At 31.2% G+C, this 23167-nt stretch overlaps 1 protein-coding gene and 1 pseudogene across 1 annotated transcript; both read left to right on the top strand.

Annotated features, from left to right (window-relative positions):
- On the top strand, positions 1-3527 carry LOC133201618 (toll-like receptor 4; annotated as a pseudogene).
- A 3284-nt stretch (positions 3528-6811) lies between these two features.
- LOC133201617 (toll-like receptor 13) lies at positions 6812-18327 on the top strand. The gene is made up of 3 exons (XM_061337410.1): positions 6812-6851; positions 15884-17182; positions 17795-18327. The coding sequence occupies exons 1-3, from the start codon at positions 6812-6814 to the stop codon at positions 18325-18327; spliced, it is 1872 nt and encodes a 623-aa protein (XP_061193394.1).
- The last annotated feature ends 4840 nt before the right edge of the window (positions 18328-23167 follow it).

The raw sequence follows: 23167 nt of genomic DNA, 5'->3' as shown, positions 1-23167 counted from the left end.
ATGGCAGAAAACACCTCTTTTGAGGGTAAAAAAACTTCTGCTGAATTGCTCTTGCAACGGTTGTTCAACGTTGTAAAAACTGAAATATTACTTGTAACTTGATATTAACCATATTGGTAAAAATACACTGCATATCTTTATTGAGTTTTAATTTTGTTTTTATTGTACGTACACTGCGTAAATTTCCGTGCTGTTTTAAAATATCTAGTTATAATACTCTTCATTTGCTAGACAATTCGCATTTTCTCAAACTTACATCATATTAAAACTCAATATATATCGTAATATTTAATCTTAGTGTGTTTGAATGGAATCATTTTAGTTTGGAATGAAGAACATTTCTTGTTTATTAATTCTATTTTTTCTGAATCTTTTATAATCATTTTTGGATTCGCTAGTTTATAAGAGGTAAAAGTGATTAATCCAAAAGCTGATCGTTTGGGGGCATTCTTGATAAAAATTACAATAAACCCCAGTTCAATGGTGGTAAATTTTCACTCGTTTTATCCTGTCTGACTGTACACCAAATAAATACTATTAAATAAATAAATAATAAATAAAATAAATAAATAAATAAATAAATAAATAAATAAATAGATAAATAAATAAATAAATAAATAAATAAATAAATAAATAAATAAAATAAATAAATAAATATATGCGAAATAATGACAACGATTTTGCGATAAATCCATATAATCAATTGCGTAAATCTACTAATAAGCCCTTCTGGTTTCACAGGATTTGATCTTGTGACCAACGAAGTCCAGTTCCCAGAATATTTTAAACTTATTATTTATTTCTCAAATAAAAACGTTCTTCACTTCATATTCGCTGTTGCGTGTAATCAAGTATTCGAGTATGCGGAATTTTAGAACACAGACTATGAACACTACATGTATGTTGTGTTCTTCTTGCTTTGTTAATAAAAATACAGAGATTAAAAAGAAATGAAGAATTCGTTTGTATTTTTTATTTTCATTGCAAATTTTCACTATCTACTTAAGAGTAAAAAAAGAATGCTTTATGATACATTTGTATTTTGAACAATTCTTTTTTGCAGTTTGTAGTCTGGCTTTTATTTCATACCCCTGTCCAACAGCGCCTTACACAGACGAATGTGGAAATCTTGGAATTCTATGGAACTGTAGTGGCCTCAATACAAACAGACTACTTGAAAAAATATCACAAAAGTTACGAAACTGCAATGTGACTTTAGATTTATCATTTAATAGATTTTCTATTTTAACAGAAAAGACTTTTAAAAATCTTGCTGCTTTATCAGGGGTGTCATCCAGAATCCTGAATCATAATAAAATTACAAGAATAGAAAATAAGGCCTTCCATAGACTTTCTGGAATATGCAGTCTAGATTTTTCAAGTTGTGAGCTTGATAAAAACAAAACAGAAGTGAAAATTTCTCCTATGTACACAACTTAAAGTACCTTCAAATTGATCAAGATAATTTCCAGTTAGAAGGCTATCCGGACATAGCACTTTCTGCTAGTCATTGTCGAGCCTTCATATCGACATTTTCAGCGGATTTTCATTTACAGCACCATTTGAAAACTGAATAAATTTTTCTGAATTAAAGTTTCATATTGTAAATGATTTAAGTTTAACAAATACTTCCTTTTTAGGACTTCGGCGCTCCAAAATTCATCACCTTAATATGAATTTTAAACATCGCGTGTTTTGTGACGTCACTGAAGATCTGTTTTGTTCCTTTCCATATCTTTCACCAGAGGTAATTAATAACTTTGGTGGGAAATGTGATATGACTCCTGCATTCCGCTCTCTAAAATGTCTACAACATCGCAATATTGAAGAGATTTTCATTTGTGAAAACAAAAAAGATCCTGAAACAGGAGTTATGTTTTTTGACGAATGGGTGTCGGAATATCTTGTAAATATATGTGCTCGTGCCTTGTCTTTGTGAAAGAATGGTATTGTTTCTGTACAAATAAATATCGACAATACAACATTATAGAATTGTTTGCAATATTTATGAGTGATATGAGTGGAAATGATTTCCATGTCGTAGACGTATCTGTAATTATGACTTTGTTATCATTGAACAATTTGAAAAAAAATGAATTTTTGCTGCAATAATCCACAATATAAAGAGGAACAATTGAATGTCTATCAATATAAAACGTCTTCACATATGTTAATATCACTCTATCTGAAAATCTGGAGGTAGTCGATATTTCTGAAAACCATCTTCATACTGTGAAAAGATGGAAACCTCGTTAAAAATTATTGGGGAAAGATTGCAAGAATTGTACATCCAAAAAACAAATTTTTCACTGGCTTACGTCGATCAATTGGATTTTCCGTTTTTAACAACGCTTGACGTGTCTGGTAATATATTTGAAAAAATACACCCTGATTTACTTCAGCATTCTCGAGGTATTCAGGTCATATATGCGATTGGCATGAGCCTAGATTTCATAGAAATATCAAATACTAAAGATATACTAGTATTTAAAAATCTCAAAAATCTTTCCACAATCGATTTTTCAAGAAACAGATTGAATGATTTACCTTCGTCACTTTTCATAGACCAACAGCAATCTTTGATGGAAATAAACCTTGACAATAATAATTTTTCTAACATTCCTGGTGCCTTCAATTATATGCAGAATTCGATAAATCTTTATTTTCGATACAATTCGATATATGCGTTCTCCATAAATGACCAAAGAAAGATTAAAACTCTAAGTAATATATCAATTTATTTAGAAGGAAATCCGATTTCCTGTACCTGTTCACATATTCAGTCTTTGCAGTGGATGAGAAGTCACAACCATCTGTTTTCTGATCTCAATAAAACGTTATGTGCAAAGAATCGAACGCCTATCAACCACTTATTTAATGACGAGAAGATCTAGAAAAAATTTAATGAAGAAAGCCAAACAAAGTAATGGCTTATTTTCTATGTGGTGTTAATTTTGTTTACTTTGTCTCTAATTCTAATTATGGCTGCTTTACGAAAATACCATGTACACGTAGAATATGTCAAACTGAGACTTAAATCAGATGGAAGGGTGTACATTAAAAAAAACACAAAGAAAATAACAATACTTATGATGTGTTTGTGTCTTATGTTCAACAAGACTCACTGTGGATTTTTCATACTTTGTATCCAAAACTAGAAAGTTTGAACATGAAAGTGTAGCTTAAAGATAAAGATTCAACTCCAGGAGACTGGGAAGCAAAAGAGAAAGTTAAATGTATAAATGAAAGTAGAAAAGTGCTGTTCGTGATCACAAAATGTTTTTTGGAGAGTGGTTGGGCCTCATACGCCGTCCAGATGGCAATTACTCACGCCTTCCACAACCAGCGTCAGAGTTCCATTGTTGTCATAATCAAAGACAATATACCATTAGAGAGGCTCCCAAACGATATAAAAAATTATACATGTATGGTAGTGTATTGAGTATTTAAGGTGGTCTACAGAACGTAAAAATAATGATTTGATAATGGTTAAGTTATCTAGTTTGCTAAAACCTATCAATGCGTAAATAACTATGGAACATGCATAGTAATACGTACATTGAGCGATCTGCATATACATCTATAACAAATATTTTTTATCCATGAACATATTTTCTTAAATTTGTTTTTGTACTGAAATTGATGGACATGTACTGTGCCATTCAAAATACATGCTCACTGCAATTATATCTGAGAAGATCTATCGTTAAGTTTCTGTTACATGTATTTTTATTCCTAAGGTGAATTTTTTGTGTATTTATTTTGTATATCTTACGAGGAGAAGACGGATTTTTTTCTTAATTTTAAATTTTTGTTTATGATAAAACGGTAATGGTATGATGCCAACACTTTTAGGCTTTCTATTTTGAATGCCTCAACAAATCATTAATGTGTTGAATATCCTGTTTTTTAAAAGTATTTTGCAAATATTACCAAGATAAAACATGAAGTTTACAAATACTTATAATCTGAGGCATTCGAAATCAGATGTTCCTATTTTTCTTCAGTGCTGTTAGTAAAGTTAAGTTGTTAATAAAAAATATTATCTAGGTGTTGAATGTTGTATATTTCATAAATGTTACAGTAACTACGTGTAATCAGGAATTTAATGTATTGATTGAATTTTAGGAAATATGAAATTCCTATTTATGCATACATGTATTTTCTGTTTTCAGTTAGGAAATACACGTATTTACGGAATTTTTCAATACTTTTACACGCATTTACTGACTGTGTTTTGGTGGGATAATTTAAAATATGAATCATAAAATATGAAGTGATATACAGTATATTCCATGTTTATATCGGCTAGCATATCATGTGAATAAATAATATTTGAAATAAACCTTTATTTATATATTACTATACAAACCAAACTCATAACAATGTATAAAAATAATATTATACACACATATCCCTTTCAGAAAAGCATATCGATCGAGCAGAAAGTGCAAGCTAAGGTCGATATGAATTTCTGTAAAGTCGATAAATCTATGGATTGACCGAATGAAAGGGATACATTTGTAATATTATACATTTATTGCATAATCGTGATGGAAATATGAAGATTTATTCAGCCAAGAAAACTCAACAAAGAACAAAGAAGCCCTCTGGGAATGTGATATTTCATGGATGAATAAATCTTCAGGTTTCCCGAACATTCATGCAATAAATTGTTTATTTTACCGAAACAAGCAAAAAATTAAAAATAAACACAAACTTTCCAAACTTTCAAAATCATTTACTTGAACATGTGATGATGTGTGAGCCAATCAAAAGCTTGGATAATAGAAGATTCGGGGTCATATAGCTTTGGTCTCTCTGTTAATCTGTTTGTAAGCAAAATCTTTACATTGCATATAACAAAGGCTTCCATAGTCGTAGTTCTAACCATTCAAATGTTATGACTTAGATTAAAAGTCAGTGATTCTTTTTAAAAGTAGGTCAAATTCCAACGTCAAATGTCCAATAAGTTGGTATTCAAAGAAAGGTCTTTTTACAAAGAAGACGTATTTGGATTTTTTTTTTTTACAACAGCCAGATATTTGAGAAGTCCCGAAAGTATATCACAAACAGCCTTCAAATCGAGGTTGTGTAACAATTAAATCACAAATATTTATTCTGTTTTACAATCCTAAGAGTAGAGATTTTGGGTATATAACTTACAGGACCTGTTATAATCCGCATTACTGAAGTGTAAACGTCCTTTTATGCAGATAGAACCGTAATTATCTATCTAAAACATAAAAAGGCTTTGACAAGACCTCCTTATTCTCGACTTTACTTACAATGTCTTTTTGCTACCTACGATACTGTCAGCATAATAAAAAAACATTATAAAAAAGAATAATTTTTTGTAAAAAAAAATTTGTTCATAAATTACACCCGTAGGATGAACAGACGGATTGCCGTTTGTTTGTATGGGTATTGGGTTTTCCTTACTTGTAGTGTACATGTAATTGCGTACTTGAAAGAAATGGAAATGGCTTGGTTATTAAATGGACACTGAAAATATTATGAATGTTTATATAGAAAAATACCCGACTGTCCCGGTCATCTGAAGATTGTGAATCAAACGAGAGAAAATAAAATACACTAGTTAAATGTCCATCCTCTATAAATAAGTACAACTCCCACAGTCTATTTTACTTTGACAGTCAATCAAGCGGAAACTGTTTAAGCAACGGTCAGGAGGTCTTCGTGTGTCGTATTAATTAATTGGAGCATGATCATAAATCTAAAGAGGAAATGCATATTTGCCTACTACCAGATATTTGTAAGCTACTGACTTATAAACAAACTACTAATCCTTTAAAGACCGTACGATGCTTTGATACTTCTTTTGTAAGTACTAAAATAAAATAAAATAACCATTTTATATGTTTTATATGCAAAAATAACCATTGTACTTGGTCTTAGATATTTGATTGATTGACTGATTGTATGTTGTTTTACGTCCCATTCGAGAATTTTTCACTCATATAGAGACGTCACCATATACCGGTGAAGGGCTTCAAATTTTGACCTTTACTCTGCACTCAGGGCCATTGAGCTGTGAGGGATCTTTATCGTGCCAACGCCTGCCGTGACACGGGGCCTCGGTTTTTAAGGTCTCATCCGAAGGACCCGCAACTTTCACTTCAAAGTGCCGAGCGCATGGCGAAGGAACAGTTGCTACCCATTTTTTATCGACTTAGGTCAGTCGCGGCCGAGATTCGAACTCACGACCTTCCGATCACGAAGCGAGCGCTCTACCGACTGAGCTACCGTGAACGGTTCTTAGATGTTTGAAAGTCTTGAGAAAAACCGTGTGATCTTTGAGATGTTAAAAGTTTAAAACTCAGTAGCGGATTCAAAATTGGTCTATCGGATGGGCGTATCAAAATAACTTGTCCAATTCTTTGAATTAAAGTACCTATTTAAAGATAATTTAAAGTAGATCTACAATAGAGTAATAACTTTGATTCTTATATCACTAAAAAATTAAAGCAAGTGCAAAATATACCTCTTGGAGAAAAAAATTAAACCTTTGCAGCAAGATAAAAATCTAATTCAGGAATACTGTTGTCATAGTTCAGTGTTTATCAAAAAATGCGTAATTTGTTGTCTCAGTTTATACCTTTTTTACAGCTTTTGTTAAAAAAAGAGCCTGTAAGTTTAAATGGAAAATTAATTGCAATATAACGGAAATAATATAGCATTTCCATTGGTCCTTTGTGGTTTTAAATATCTTTTCCTTAAAATCAATGATACATTTATTTTTATGCCAGGTTATATGAATTTTATTCACCTCGGTTGAAGGAATCAAATCATGAAAGAAACAGGGCTAAGGATATTCAATTTTCTTCTTTGTGAGTATGCTCAATTGCTATGTAAGATTTTATTTCCATGTCCTTGCAATTGATGACATAGATATATTATCACAAAAACTCCATAGTGCATTGTTAAAGAATACTACACATTTAATTCTGAACAAACTTTAGTTTAGAAGGAAATATAACCCTCATTTCTTCAAAGTGGATGCATCTTTACAAAAATTATGAAAAACTTATAAAAATATATTGAATGTGTTAAAGTACATTCACAAAAATAATGCTTTTTAAATGTAATTTGACGTATATGAGAAAACTTTGCAGAATCTCTGATAGCAAAGTTGTTTATTAACTTCTTTTACATGTTGCACCAACTATTGAAATCAAGTCAACTGTTTAAATAGTTATTTCAATAAGGGGTTTGAGAATGAATTTTGAACCCAAGACCAGGCCAGTACTTAACCACTATTAAAAAAACAAACACCAATTAGATATAAAGATTTACTGAACGCCAAGCTTTTGAGTATAAGAAATGAATGTATTGCTTTTAATATAGTATATGTAAAGATATGATTTCTTGTCTATTGTAGAAATATTACAAATATGCTTTCACATTTCAAGTCATTATGTTAAAGGTCTTTCATCTTTTATTTTAATTGAGGAAAGTAAAGGCTTAAACCCATTGTTTTAAAATAAGGCTCCAAATTATTAGTTATATTAAGAAGAAAGAAGCTTTTAAGACCAATAGCTATGTGGACAGACATTTTGATTTAAAAATAATCACGTTGAAAAAAGCTTAAAATGTGTTTCATTTTGTCTCAAAAATTGTTTTTACACGGAAACTTAAACATATTCTTTTTTCTCCTTCAAAGTCTGTGAAATAAATTGAAATACAACCATTAATTTAGCCTCACTTCTCACTTATTTTTCCCTGGCAAATGCCGCTAAGATGTGACGACATATCCTACTCCACTTGGTTGCGATATTAAAGCATGAACTGTTCTAGGACTAACGTGCTAGGGCTAATGCCAACAGACGTATTTTATTAGTATTTTAATACATCCCATTGCTGTCTGCAAACAAATATCATCCTGATCATATTGATGCTACGACGTTCGCAATGCATTACATATATTGATTCTAGTTCTAAGGAAATAAACAGGGGCCAAAAAGGACCAAAAAATTCTTTTCACGCACGTGATGTTCTTTCCAAGAAGAGTTGTTTGAATGAATTCATAATCTGTCAACTGATTGTTCTGGTATTTGCATCCACCAGAATTCCTTATCTTCTTTGAGCTTGATTCAACAGCAAACAGCTGAAGAAATATAACTTATGCAAGAAAATATAATCATTTTCAAATGAAATTGAACTTGTCATGAAAGCATTGCAATCAAAATGAAAAAAAAAATTGTAGGTCCTAATTGTTTAGGTCTATATTTATCCCCAATTTCTCATTTGTATGATTCAATACATAAGTGATAAGAACTTTTTCCTCTATGATTTGGAAAAGGTACAAAAAATATCAAATCCTGAAAGTTCGAACATATACCTGATAGAAAAATATTCCTCTGTTTTTAATTTATTGATGGAAAACAAGATTCATACCAAAACATTGATTTTTGTATAGTTTTCTCGTATGCTTCCTCTTAAAGGGAGTTATTTAAAAACACCTTCTTAAGCTATAGTTTAAGGTAGTCGTCCGATGCTCAGGTTCTGAAAATCATCCGTTGAATATTTGAAAATACTCACTAAAATATCTATGAATTATCAAAATAATGTGAGTTTGCATATGGTAATTCTTCATCATTGAAGTTAATCATATTACATGTATATGGGGAAAATTAGTATATCTCAAATAAATTTTTATCATAAAATAGAATTGCCTATCATGCATTTTCAATTTGAAAATTGAGCAATAAAAAAATTAGGATAAAAAAACTATAGGTATCAAGGCATTTGAAGAAAATTGCAATATTTTATACTTATATGGTACAATAGTTCCTTTTCTTTACTTCATTTATTTGATAATACATAGTATATAAAGTGATTCCTATCATTGAAAAACACTATAAATCACTTTTTATTTCACATCATACAAAAAGGTATCTAAGGCTAAATGAAAGGAAATTCGATTTCTTTAAATATGTACACCTTTGTTGGGTACAAACATCAACTCTTTATACGACCGTTTCAAATACTTCAAAGAACACGTAGCCACATTGAGATGCCTAAAATAAAAATTGTTGCTAGAAAAGATTTCAATTTCAAGCTTCATTTGGAGACTTTTTGAATTAAATAATTTAGAGAATTATCTTTCCTGGCTGAGGTTCGAATATCATTAAGAAAATAATACCATTGGAGACGTCAAAATTCCTATTTCTATCTGTTTCTCATAGATCTATGCGAGTTCAGAGATATGTGACTGGACTTTATAGCACTAAATTTAATAAATATTTCTTTTTGAATTCGCTAAAGAAATTTTAATTATGGTGTAAACGCTCATATTCACACTTCCAAAAACGAAGGAAATTACCACAAACTCCTACCTACAGCCGTATAGACTAAAATGTAAAAAAGATTAACAACAATAAAAGGGATTTTATCAGTCATACCAGTGTCAGCTACGAAATTATAACTTTTGGCAAAACTTTCTTTGTCGGTAGAGTCATCATATGATAAAAAGGTGAAGGCTGATCGGTCTTAAAACTATAGAAATCTGTAAACAGGGCATAGAGGCTATCATTTTAAAAGGTCCTAAATTCAGTAAGCCAAGATCTTCGTTTCTATTATGAATTCCGTTAAGGAATATGCTTCACGATGATCTAAATATGAAATGGATGACCTTGACACGCTGTCAGAGTTTATTTAACGTTTTAGTTATATATTCAAAATTTATATAAAAAAAAACAAATGGCAAAGAGTTAAATATATACCCATTCGGTTTTCATGAAAATATGTTTTTGATCTAGCTAACAAAGCTTGTAACAATATGGTCTTACAAGGCTGTTAGGCTCATTATTATATGTACGATTGCATTTTAGAAGAGTTTGTTTTTAATTCACGTCTGATTATCTAACACGTATTCACAGTTCTAGACAATAAATTAGTACATTATATTTAAGCTAAATTAGATCATAGTCCGTGTTATTGCCTTTAAAATCATTTTAATCATTTTTATCCGATAGTCTTTATTGAAGTGTGCTTGATTAAAAATTGATCTTCTGATAAAAATTACAAAAGTAAACAGTTCAATGATGAATAGTTTTCACTCGTATTAATCCGTCTGTCTGTAATCTAAAAAACAAAGGGATAAAAAATAAATAAAATAAATTAAATAACAAAAAATAATAGAATAAAACATCATGTTAAGAAAATGATATACATTTGCATGTGAAATCTGACGTAAATCCAAATCAATATTTACATTAAAGCCTTAAATATATTTTTTACATACCTCTTATAAAAAAGGTATTGGTTAAATATTTAATTAAGGATTCAATCATATTACCAACCAAATCAATTTCCCAGTGAAACTTTTAACTTTATTATTTATTTATTAAATGAAAACGTTTTCTACTTTAAATTCGCTTTTAAGTGTGAAAAATATTCTGGTAAGCAGAATTCAAGATTTAGAACACAGAACATGAACTCCAGGCTTCGGGGCCATCAACGCTGATATTTTCTTAAATCTAAGAATTCTCAAAAATTTTGAGTTTTTCTCACCAAACTGTGCCACCAAATAATTTTTTTCTCAAACTCGGACTTATCTTTTGAGTTTTTTTTTCTCAAATCTGAGATTTTTCTCAAATATGCGTGCCACCAACGTTTTTTCCGACTCAGCTGAGAAAAAAATCTGAGATTTCTCAGGAAATCTTGATATGGTACATAGTAGGCTCAAATAAAATTTCACAGAATTAGAATATGGTAAAATGGTTGCAAATGTTATGACAATGCATGCTTTTATCCATGAATACACGAAATTAACATGCAAGCACAGAAAGCATGTTAATTTCTCCCAGAACAAGATACCGTATTTAATGAAAAGGGGGGGGGGTGTCTTGCGCACATGCAAAAAAACTTATAATATTGTCCACCCATTGAAACAATGCATTTGAAACTTTACCAAAAGAAAAAAAGGAAGAAAATAAGGGGGAAAAAAGCAACATTTTTGTTGCACGTTATACATAATATGTGTATCTTATTTCATACAGGAATTTGTTTAAAAAATCAATTTTTTTATTTTAGTGTGCTATTTATGGTTACAGGCAAATAAATTAATTCACAATGTACATGTTTATCAGAAAAGGAAATATGACTTAGATAAAATATCAAACCTCCACGGTTATAATATTGTCCACACGTTGAAACAATACATTTGAAACTTTACCAAAAGAAAAAAAAAGAAGAAAATAAGGAAAAAATAAAGAATAAAAGCAACATTTTGTGGCACGTTATACATAATATGTGTATCTTATTTCATACAGGAATTAGTTTTAAAAAATTAAATTCATATTTTAGTGTGCTATTTATGGTTATAGGCAAAGGGGGAGTTTCGATAAGGCCACTCAGCGGCCCACTTTCTTTCTTTAAAAATAAATTTCAATTAATTTTTTCAAAACTAGTTTAGAATTCAAGATAAATATGTTAACTTTTGCTATTTATATTTTAAAAGTTAATATGAGATGAATTCACACCGTAGCTGATACATACTTAGATGTACCCTCAGATCCGTTAACATTAGGCTTATGGGAAAATATAAGAGGGTGGCATTTATAAATCGATGTTTAGAATATGAAGTGCATGAGGGACACTCACCTAAATTTGTTCAGTAATTAGATATACTCTGCATACTAATTTCTTGAAATATGATGAGTGTCGCGTGTGCACTTCATATCCAAAAATTGAAAATTGCATAAAATTTGCATATCTAAAATTAGAAGCTCCTGGTTTCTTGATCTGACTCTGTGTTAAAATACTAAGCCAAAATTTGCATTTTTTTTTTAATCAAATAAGATTCTCGATTAAATTAACAGTAGAAAACATTATCGTATCCTATCTTCATTTTGATACTTTTTTTATCGCCAACGTATAACGTTAACGTCATATTTTTAGCTCACCTCCTCGAAGTTCGGGGAGCTTTTGTAATACCGTCGGCATCTGCGTTTAAGGTACAAGTTTTTGAAGCAGATTTTTTTTTCAAGTATATCTATGCCCTATATTAATCAGAGTCACCTGATCTAACGTGTTTCCTTGTCACAAGTGAGGTTTCAGATGCTGGATTTTTAGCAACAGAATGTCCAGATAAATGTTTTAAAAGCAGGTTAAAGTTTTTGGAGCAGAGCAGCTGTAAGCACTTGCTGACCAGACTTGCTTCATGATGCATCTCAAAACTTGCTTCAGATTCTGGATATGACCTACATTTCCTTAATGAGTTAGCAGTTTAAAGATTTTGAGGCGGGTCTCATTCTTATGTAACTATAAGCCCTTTCGTGACCAAACTTGCACTGGTGATGCATCTAGGATTGCACACTACCAGACATGGTTCAGATGTTAGATCTTTCTTACATTTTCCGACTGACTGAAAAAAAAGTCTTAGAGCCAGCCTATTCCTTAACGTTATTTATCATGCATAGTTATATTTTTGACTTTCTTGTAAATAGAAATCCACGCTCTAGCATGCTAGAGAAGCGCCCGTGTGGTTGATATATTGTTTTAAGTCTGGATGTCTAGGCGCATATGCCTGTCTGATTAAGGGTTAAACACATATCTTTGGCGTTTACATGTGTATTTCGAACTGCACTCTGGTCTAGCAAATCATTTATAATGAATCTAAAACTCTCTAAATGAGAAGTGACTAGAGTTGGTGAAGTAACTTAAGTATCTATGGAGAGTTGGGAAGCGAGAGGAAAATAGTCCTGGCTGGTATTCTCTCAGTTATGCTGCAAACATAATGCAGGTCTATGTGGGCAAATACTTCTACGTTTCATAATGAAAAGGAAACAATGTATTATAGATTTTTCCATCATTTGGCTATTCACATATTACGTATCATGATAAAATATTTTTGACTGTAATTAATATTATTAATAATATCAAATACATTGCAATATACTGAAGCTCGTAGCTAGGTGCTAGGTGAAAAAAATATATAATATCTGGCGGCCGCCAGATAAGTTTCTACTGCCTGCCATTGAAATATCTGGCGGCCGCCAGATAAAATTGTAGTGTTTTTGTCAATCAAGTTGTAGCACCCAATGATGTACCTTAATGTACTTGATTGACAGAGGTGCACAGACCAGGTATTTATGAAGGCGGTGCTTAAAATCTCTGCCTTTAACGACATCTACAACTTCTGTTTGTAGTCAAATCTGGGAGTTTCATGCATTAGCAAAGATCAAATCTACATTTTATACAAAAATTCACTCCATAAGGTCTTCACCTCATAACTTTAAATTTATGTTTTATTACATAATATGTCTACACCGCAAGAAACTTATTTGCCGGCTTCTAGTTCTAGTTATGTGGCGGACGCCAGATAAGTTTCTGGTCGCCGCCAGTTATTTATGTGGCGGCCGCCAGATAAAATATTTTTCATACCTTGTAACTACAATGTACCGGATTACGTAGCAATATGATGCTTTGAAATAAACTTTTTATTTATGTATGTATACAAAGTTGCATTTATTTTCTAATCTTTTTTATTTCAAACATTTTATTTAATTTCAATTTTATGATATTAAGGTATATTTTTATAAAACATGTAGTTGTATAACCTCATTGATGAAAATGTGTTGCATATACCTGTATATGACGTTTTTACGCTTACCAATCTCATGTCTACATATTTTTTTATTTGCATTTTTCGTATGGGAAAATGGTGAATATTGATTATAAAGTTTATGTATAAACTGTCGATTAATTATGATGTTAAAACTCTCTATATATGTTTACGTTTTATAAGTTAAATCCATTCTCTTCTAAAGAAAAGTAACATTTAACGCACCAGAAAAAATATAGCACCTTAAAAACATTCGCATAAGAAAAATACCATTTTCCGTAAAAAAAATTGTTGAAATTGGTTAATTTATGTCTTTATTCATATTTATCCTGTTTCATTTACGATTTTGACGGTTGAAAAAATGCACTTCCCCCTATAAAAATGTCTACTCCAAAAATATACGAAAGGGGGTATACTTAAATTTTCAATTATCACGTGACCGGAAAATGCGTAACATAAATTATTTTCATATTTTTAGGAAGATAAGGAGTTTTTCTACAAAATATCAAAATTTCATAACATTTCGTGAGGGGCCGAAAAACGGCCTTATCGAAACTCCCCCTTTATTAATTCACATTGTACATGTTTATCAGAAAAGGAAATATGACTTAGTTAAAATATTCAAACCTCCACGTCCTCTTCTTTGTTCTTTCTCCGATAGTTATTTTTTACGTGTACAATATACACCTAATCGCCGGTGAAAATTATACGCAAATATTAAAAGGATGCTGTTTAAAATTCTGTGTACCAATATTGCTATACTTTCGAAATAATTTACAAATCACAATTTATTAATCACTGATGATAGCAGTCTGTCTAATTTGGTTCCTAACTAAATCTATAAAATTCTTCATTGAGAATTGGGATCTACTCTACACTCACGATGCATCGCACATAAAAATCCTTGACCGTTCATATTATTTATAAGAATAAGCCTGACTTTTAACCATTCTAAAGTACATGTATAAATCACTACGAGAACTTATTTTATTTTTAATACGACCAGTTACATTAAAAAACAACAACAAAAACAGGAAATTGTTCACTATATTCGCTGTTATTATATCTGAAAAGAATAATTATATTTATTTTTCTAGACTTTTTCTCACAGGGGATGTAGCCTCTTCTCTGTTTCTCTGACATTTTCTAACAGGGGATCGTGGAAAATGCGATGTGTTATTTAGCCTCGGCCCTAAACATGCCCGTAGTTCAATTTCAGGTTTTTCTTTCTTCGGGGGAAGGAATTTTCTTGATAAATTGGGATCATGTAAAACCAACCATACATTACCCGCCCCTGGACATGTTTTCTGTTGCATTATGCATGCACAATTTTTACGAAACACTCGAGAAAATTATGATGTGTGAAAATTAGCTATATTTCGATCCTTTAATTAGTTAAAAAATCATTCAGTGTTTATTTCTTAACGCCGAGTTGGCAGTAATTAAATCATTATTTCGGCGGTAAAACTTTGATCGCTTAAAACGATTTTTTTTGAAAAAAATTATTCTAAATAGGGACAAAAGTCACTATACCTAATTTTTTTTCTGTGGAGAATAAAATGTTATAGATATATCTGACATTTTACGAAACAAAATTTAAGAAAGAAAAATGTGTAATCGGCCTGCAAATATAGTCTTAATCCGCCTATCCTTTTGTAATCTTTCGGCATGTAACATCACAATGGTGGAATACACGTATCGGTGTATATTTTTGTGTGTTTATGTCGACAGACGAGCCAAGACTATAAAATTTGGATATGTTTTTTGTGTTATTCTTCTGTAGGGAATATTTTACGGGGACTCCGTTAATATTTATTGTCGCAAAGATCGTAATGGAATTCTTTCCGTTGAATGACTCGTAACAGCAAATAAAAGACGAAGGAAGTAGAGTATGTGTTTTTTCGCGATTGTATGCCAAAATATTGCACAAAAAAAAAAGAAAAAAAAAAAAGGTAAATTCAACCATTCATTCAACAAATGCGTGCATTAATAGAAAAAGGGTCGCATATAACAACAAGAATAAGTCTAAGATTTTTCTCAAATATCATCTTACGTGAGACGAATCTCAGAAATGTTGGTGGTACGGCGTTTTAGGAAAATCTCAGGTGAGGCAGACTTCAAAGATTTGAAGCTAAGATTTGAGCTGAGATTTTTGTTAGTTGGTGGCCCCCGAAGCCAGGATTTAAAGAAACAAATAAGACTTTGTACATGTTTTCTTTTCACTCAATCTGAATTTCTGTTTTCTACTTAAAAGTTAAACAAAATGCTGTATGAATCAATCTTTATTTGCAGTTAGTAGCCTGACTGTTATTTCATACCCCTGTCCAACAGCGCCTTACACAGATGAATGTGGAAACTTTGGAATTCTATGGAACTGTAGTGGTCTCAATACAGACAGTCTACCTGAAAAAATACCACAAAAGTTACGAAACCGCAATGTGACGTTGGATTTGTCATTTATTAGATTTTCTACTTTAACGGAACAAATCTTTGAAAATCTGGCTGCTGTATCAGTTGTGACATCCATTATCCTGAGTCATAACAAAATTACAAAAATAGAAAACAAAGCCTTCAGTAGACTTATTAGTTTATGCAGTCTAGATCTTTCAAGTTGTGAGCTTGATAAAAACGGAATAGAAGTTGAAGCTTTTTCCTATATACACAACCTCAAGTACCTTCGAATTGATCAAAATAATTTTCAACCAGATGGTTACCCGGATGTTGCCCTTTCTGCAATTCAGCCATTGTCGAGTCTTCATATCGACATTTTCAGCGGATTTTTATTTACAGCACCATTTGAAAACTTAACAAACTTATCTGAATTAAAGTTTCATATTGTAAATGATTTTAGTTTAACAAATACTTCCTTTTTAGGACTTCGGCGCTCCAAAATTCATTACCTTAATATGTATTTTAAAAATCACGTGTATTGTGACGTTACTGAAGATCTGTTTTGTTCCTTTCCATATCTTTCAGAAGAGGTTAGAATTCGCTTTGGTGGAAAATGTGACATTACTCCGGCCTTGCGCTCTCTAAAATGTTTCCAGCATCGCAATATTGGTAGAATTTATATGGATCAAAATAGTAAAGATCTTGAAAGAGATTTTATAGTTTTAGACGAGTGGTTGTCAGAATATCTTATCAATGTATGTGTCCGTGCCTTATTTTTACAACAGAATGGCATTAACTCTATAAACATTAATATCTACAATACAACTTTATGGAACTGTCTACAGTATCTAGATTTTAGCAGAAATCATTTGTATGTTGTGGATTTATCAAGCATTCTTTCTTTGTTATTTGCACCGAACATGAAGAATATGAATTTTTGCTGCAATAATCCAAAAATGAAAAACCAGTTGAATTTCTATCAATACAATAGATCAATAATCTCTATAAATATAACACTGTCGAAAAATCTGGAAGTTCTTGATGTTTCGAAAAATTATGTACATAATGTAAAAAGATGGACACCTAGTTTCAAAATTACTGGGGAAAGATTGCAAGAATTGTACATCCAAGAAACAAATTTTCCACTGGCATACGTTGACGAATTTGATTTGCCATCATTAAAGACTCTTAACATATCTGGTAATAGCTTTGAAAAAAATCACTCAGGTTTATTTCATCATTCTCGAGGAATTCAGAACTTTTATGCGATTGGCATGAATCTAGATTTCAATGAAAAATCAAATTCGAAAGATCTTTTTAGAAATCTAAAAAATCTTTCTTCAATCGATTTTTCAAGAAACAAATTGAATTATATACCTTTCTCTCTTTTGAAAGACCAACATCATTCTTTGATAAAAATAAACCTAGACAATAACAAATTTTCTAACATTCCTGCCTCCTTCGAATATATGCAGAATTTAATAACTCTGCATTTTCGATACAATTTGATATCTGGGTTCTCAAGAAATGACCAAAGAATCATTGAAACTCTTGGAAATATATCAATTTACTTAGAAGGAAATCCGATCTCTTGTACCTGTTCAGCTATTCAGTCTTTGCGATGGATGAGAAGTCACAAACATGTATTTTCTGATATTAATAAAACGTTATGCGCAGGGAATCGAGTGCCTATCAACCACTTATTTTATAATGAACAAATCTGGAGAAAATTTGATAAAGAATGCCAAACTAAGCAATGGCTTATTTTCTCTGTTGTGTTGATTTTGATTACTTCGTCTGTACTTCTGATAGTAGCTGCTTTACGAAGATACCGTATACACGTGGAATATGTTATACTACGACTTAAAAACAGGTGGAAGGGTGTACATCTAAAAAATGGAGAAAACAAATACATTTATGATGTGTTTGTGTCATATGGTGAGAAAGACCATACCTGGATTATTCGTGATCTGTACCCAAAATTGGAAAGATTAAATATTAAGGTGTGGCTTAAGGACAGAGATTCGATTCCAGGAGATTGGGAGGCAGAGGAGATAGTTAAATGTATAAATGAAAGTAGAAAAGTGCTGTTCGTGATCACTGAATGCTTTCTGGAGAGTGGTTGGGCCTCATACGCCGTCCAGATGGCGGTTACTCACGCCTTCCACAACCAGCGTCAGAGTTCCATTGTTGTCATCATCAAAGACAATATACCATTAGAGAGACTACCAAACGATATCAAAAATATATGGTGGTGCATTGAGTACTTAAGATGGCCGATAGGAAATGGAGAAAACGAAGATTTATTACATCTACAATTGTCCAATTTGTTTAAGCCTACATAATTATGATAAAAATTGTTATATTATTATGCTTTGTTCAAGTATAATAAAAATTGCTCTTGAAAATAAAAGCATTGGATACTGATAAAAGAAAATTGTGAATGCATCTATACAACAGCGTTTGTCAAACGTTTTATGTTAAATTGCTTAAAATTCAAAGTTGCAAACGACGTTCTGTCGATCAGATGAAAACACAATTTCTTTTCAATCAAAATATTAATATTTTTCAAAAGAAAGTTGACATTTTATTATCTTTTATGTGTTATAAAAACAATTATTTATATCAAAGTTATGTTTATGTAGTTAAAATCTATTGTTATTATTTTATGTAATTATTTGGTTCCTTCTTTCGTATACTGGTAAATTCAAAATATCTCATCTCTTTAAATATGTTGAATTTTTATACGCATTTTATTTATCGTTGTTGAATATTTCAAGTCACTTTTTTCATTCTCATGCTATTAAATCGTTTGAATTGTTAGCCATACTTAATTTGTTAGGGAGGGTGTAAAAGTAATCTTCTCTTTGATATTTATTTATAATTAATAAATAAATAAATATGTAAAATTCAATTTGACTTGTATCCCACCTCGGATGTTTTTCAGAGGCCCCTGTTTTCTCTTCTCCTGATTTGTATTGTTTCAATAGACTTTTTGTTTTAATTAGTGTTTGTTATTTCCATATTTCATTATATATATGACTTTTGATATATGTATTAAAAGATACAAATCAATGAACCAATTTTGTCATTTTTTCTTTAATTTTCTTCGCAACAATGTTAAGGCTTCCCGAAGCTTTAAATGCGTTCAAAACATAACACTGCATTGCAAGGTCGATTTTTATTTTTATTTGTAAGTTATATACTTAAGTACGGCCAATTTATGTTGTGAGTTCTCTAGGCTATATATAAACGTATTTGTTACGATATCACATGACCTCGTTGATCACGTAACGGTCATTTCTGCTTTTTTGAAGTTTTTCACATAAATCGCTTCGGCGCAGCAGATTAACACAATTATTATTAACTTTTTGTCACATAAATAAACTCCTCATATCCTTGTGAACCCGAAATGTGTTTGGGAAAAGTTATACTATTACTCTGGTACAAAATAATTCACAATAAATAACTTACCGACAAATTTGAGGGTATTTTCCACTCAATTTCGTCATCTGTATTAAAACAAAGCCAACACACGTTTTTCCCATGCAAGATTCAGTTAGAGGGGAAACTCCTCTTACAGCTTTCCAGAAAAGATCTCAAATAAATCCTCATTAATCAGCTGCGCCAGGCTCTTTTATACACATATCATAAATTCTACTTCTATCCAAGGGTATAAAAAAGGGTAAATGTCAAACGTATATTTTCGTATATATTTTGAACACGCTGACTTTTAATCAAGAGTAATAAATCAAAATTATCTAAAATATTCGGGTATATAAGATTTAAAACACGTTTATTTTACACTACCTTTCTGACACTTTATATGCAGATTAAAATAAGGTGTAAAGTTTATGACACTTTCTCCATCAGTTTATATCAAGTTTACAGTGACTTGACGTCATTTTCAATTATGACGTCATACTTTTGTAGTTCAGCGAAGTGAAGGCACAGATTACACTGCGATATTCTCTGGGAAGCCTTAACATTGCTGTTTTGTCAACCATTCATAATGAAAGAAATAGATAATGTTACACATTAATTTCTCTCTAGTCTCGCATCTTATTCTTAAAGTATACAATCAATCTTTTTGTATTGAATATATTTATTTCTTTAAAAAAATAAGAGCAAATACTTCCGTTTAAATATCTCATACTTGAAATGTAGAGACACTTTTCTGCATTTATGTTTAGGATCTTATATGTTGCTTTTTCTTTTTAATAATGACATCAAAATGTACGAATTTTCAACACTATATACAACCATTCTCCACGATAAATTTAAGTTCAGACTTTCTTACATCGTAGACAGCTGCTTTTTAACAAAAATGGAGCTAGTAAATTTACTTTTCTTGTCATTGGTCATTTGCAATTTTCAACAAGCTGCCGGGATTTCTATGGGTACCAATTGCGTCCCATTACATGTATAGGCAGACCTATTTTTGCATTCATATAAAGCAGAATATATTCAAAAACTTTTTCACCAGAAGAATACACTTGCTGTGGCCTTTAACTCGACATTTAGATATATTGACGACGTATTATCAATTAACAATCTTTATTCATTTGATATGTAGACTCGATATATCCCAGTAAACTTGAAATAAAGATACCACAGAGTCTGACACATCTGTTTCATATTTGTATATATTACTAGAAAAAGAAGCTAACAACAAACTGTATGATAAACCTGATGACTTCAACTTTTCTATCGTCAATTCCCTTACTTATGTAGCAATACATCCTTATCAACTGCATACTGGGTTTACATCTCCATGTTGATTCGATACACAAGAGCATGCTTCACGTACGAACAATTTCTAAAACCAGACAAGCTCTTGAAAAAGAAATTGATGAAAGAAGGATATCAACTGTCTCATTCAAAGTCAAGATTTTACAAGTTCTATGGTCGAAACAATGACACTTTCAGCAAATGCAATATATCATTAAAGGGACATAGACACAGATTTGAAGTTAATAATTCTAAAGTTTTCTATATAATATCATGACTTAATGTTGCTATAGCATTTCATACGGAAATATAATAAAAAAAAACTTATTTGATCTGAAAATTATTGAAACTACAAATATCGGGGCGCGTTTTATTGACACATTCTTGCACTTTCACAAAGCAAACTTTATCCTTAATACTTAAGAAATGTAGAAATTTTGCTCTGTATTAATGAAATGTATTTAAACTAAAATCCTGAAAATTCAGAGTAGAAATGTGAGAAAGCAAAACTAACTCACCAGTATTGTCAGTCCGTGCTCAGTGATATGTGCAGAGTTTAACAAATTGAACACACCCGGTGAAACGTTAACATTAACAATAACAGAGCTCGTGCTCTGTTTACAAAAACAGTTTACGTTTCACGGGTGTGTTCAATTTGATAAACACGGACTACCACGTGATCATTTTTAGCTAACAAAAACATGGAGCAAAGACCCACTACACCTTAAAAATACACTTTTATGAGACAACATTCGCATCTTTCCTAGAAAATCTTGAAGTCCATGTCGTCAAAGATTATATCACAAAAATGATTTTAATGTCAGTAATCTTCAGGAGTTGTTAAGCGTAGTGGTTGGCGTGTTAATCTCAAAGGGAAATAATATTCAGGATTTTCTTTTCTTTGGTTCAAATCCTACGAATTCCACATTATTTTTTCAATAAAAGAATAATATTTTGCCGAGAGAAATGCTAAGAAAAATTTTGTTTATCATATTTTCATAAATTTTAATAATGAGAGCTAAACTCTAAATACTAAATTCACAAATTGAATATGGATTTTATATATCTGAAGTCATAGGTATTTTGCACGCCTTGTACCTTATTTGCATTGATGTTAAAGTATGGGTATTTTATGAATTGTTAAATTTGTTTGAAAAAAATCCAGGGATATCTTAACCTTGTCAACAACTGCACAATTAGAAAAATCAAAAGAAGAAGAAAAAAGCATTATTATGTGGCATCTGCAATGACCTTTTTTAGTAATGACCCCCTCCCCCCCCCCCAAAAAAAAAAAAATCAAAATTAGCAACTCATTATACAAATGTATCCCGTTCATGGGGTCGACCTTACAGAAAAGCATATCGACCGAGCATGTTACAATTTATTTTTAAAGGAAGATTGTCAAAATGTGAAAATAAATCTATTATTAGAAAATACCGGTTAATTCGAGTATATACAGATTAATCATATTGACTTGAAATTTTTTTTATTGGTTTGAATGACATAAACAAGCAAATCACGTTCATTTTTACATCTAACAAAACCTCCCTCAACTATTAGAAAGTACAGATCTTCCGGGGTTTTTTTTTAATGTTTATACGAGGGTTGTCCCAAAAAGTCGTAGACTAGGATTACAATTCAGTATCTTTTTGCTAAATTAAATTTCTTTTCTTGTCATAGCAAAGAGCAACATTTAATAATCACAAATTTCAATTTTCTTGATTAAAACATATATGATAAGAAAATAATGTAAATGAAGAAAGCATATAAGTGTACGTCGGCGCACGAAAGCGATCGTAATTTACGTCTAAAATAACGTCGTGATCATTTAGTATTGTCCCGTGTGTTTAATACGCGTCTTAAGCATGTCATGGTCTTTTCAAACTGGCAAATCACTCTTGAATGAGGGGCTCATTAAAATTCACCATAGACAAAATTTTTGATCGGAATTAAATTTCAGTCCTCGAAAGGTTGCCTTACCTTGTACTGTAGGAAGCAGAGAAAACACAATGTTTGACGTTGATAGTGACCAATAACGTTCCATACCGTCTGAATTTAACAAACAGTACTCTTTTTCTTTTAGAATTAACTATTGTGAAAACAGTCCTTGAATCTCTTCTGCTATTTATAAACAATTTCTCTACTAATATTGTAGTGTGTAATGTTGCATCTCATCGCTTTCTGTCTCTGAAGTGGGCAAGCCATATTTAAAACAATTTTATTACATCCCCGAGCGCCGCGAACGCGTTTGACAACGTCGTTTGTAACAAACTCAATTCCAACAATACTGTAGAAAGTACGACACTAATCCTTTGCTGCTGATGCCATTTATGTGGAAAATTTGATGCATTAATAAGATCTTGTTTCTGATTTCAATGATATAAATTTGAGTTTCTACATATTATCAGAAAAACAATGCAATTGGAATAGTCACTATCGCAAATTATTCTGCAT

Source organism: Saccostrea echinata, unplaced genomic scaffold (assembly GCF_033153115.1).
Source record: "Saccostrea echinata isolate AGI-Se365-2 ecotype Australia unplaced genomic scaffold, CSIRO_AGI_Sech_v1 ptg000045l, whole genome shotgun sequence".
In the NCBI taxonomy this organism is placed as follows: domain Eukaryota; kingdom Metazoa; phylum Mollusca; class Bivalvia; order Ostreida; family Ostreidae; genus Saccostrea; species Saccostrea echinata.
Note: the sequence above shows the minus strand (reverse complement) of the source record. Positions and strands in the feature narration are given on the sequence as shown.

Bases quoted from the DNA above. Each gene is read 5' to 3' on its own strand.
- LOC133201617 (XM_061337410.1), top strand. From the start codon at position 6,812: ATGAAAGAAACAGGGCTAAGGATATTCAATTTTCTTCTTT. The intron at 6,852-15,883 runs GTGAGTATGCTC...CTTTATTTGCAG, and splicing joins GATATTCAATTTTCTTCTTT to TTAGTAGCCTGACTGTTATT. The intron at 17,183-17,794 runs GTAATAGCTTTG...TACTTCTGATAG, and splicing joins AAAGACTCTTAACATATCTG to TAGCTGCTTTACGAAGATAC.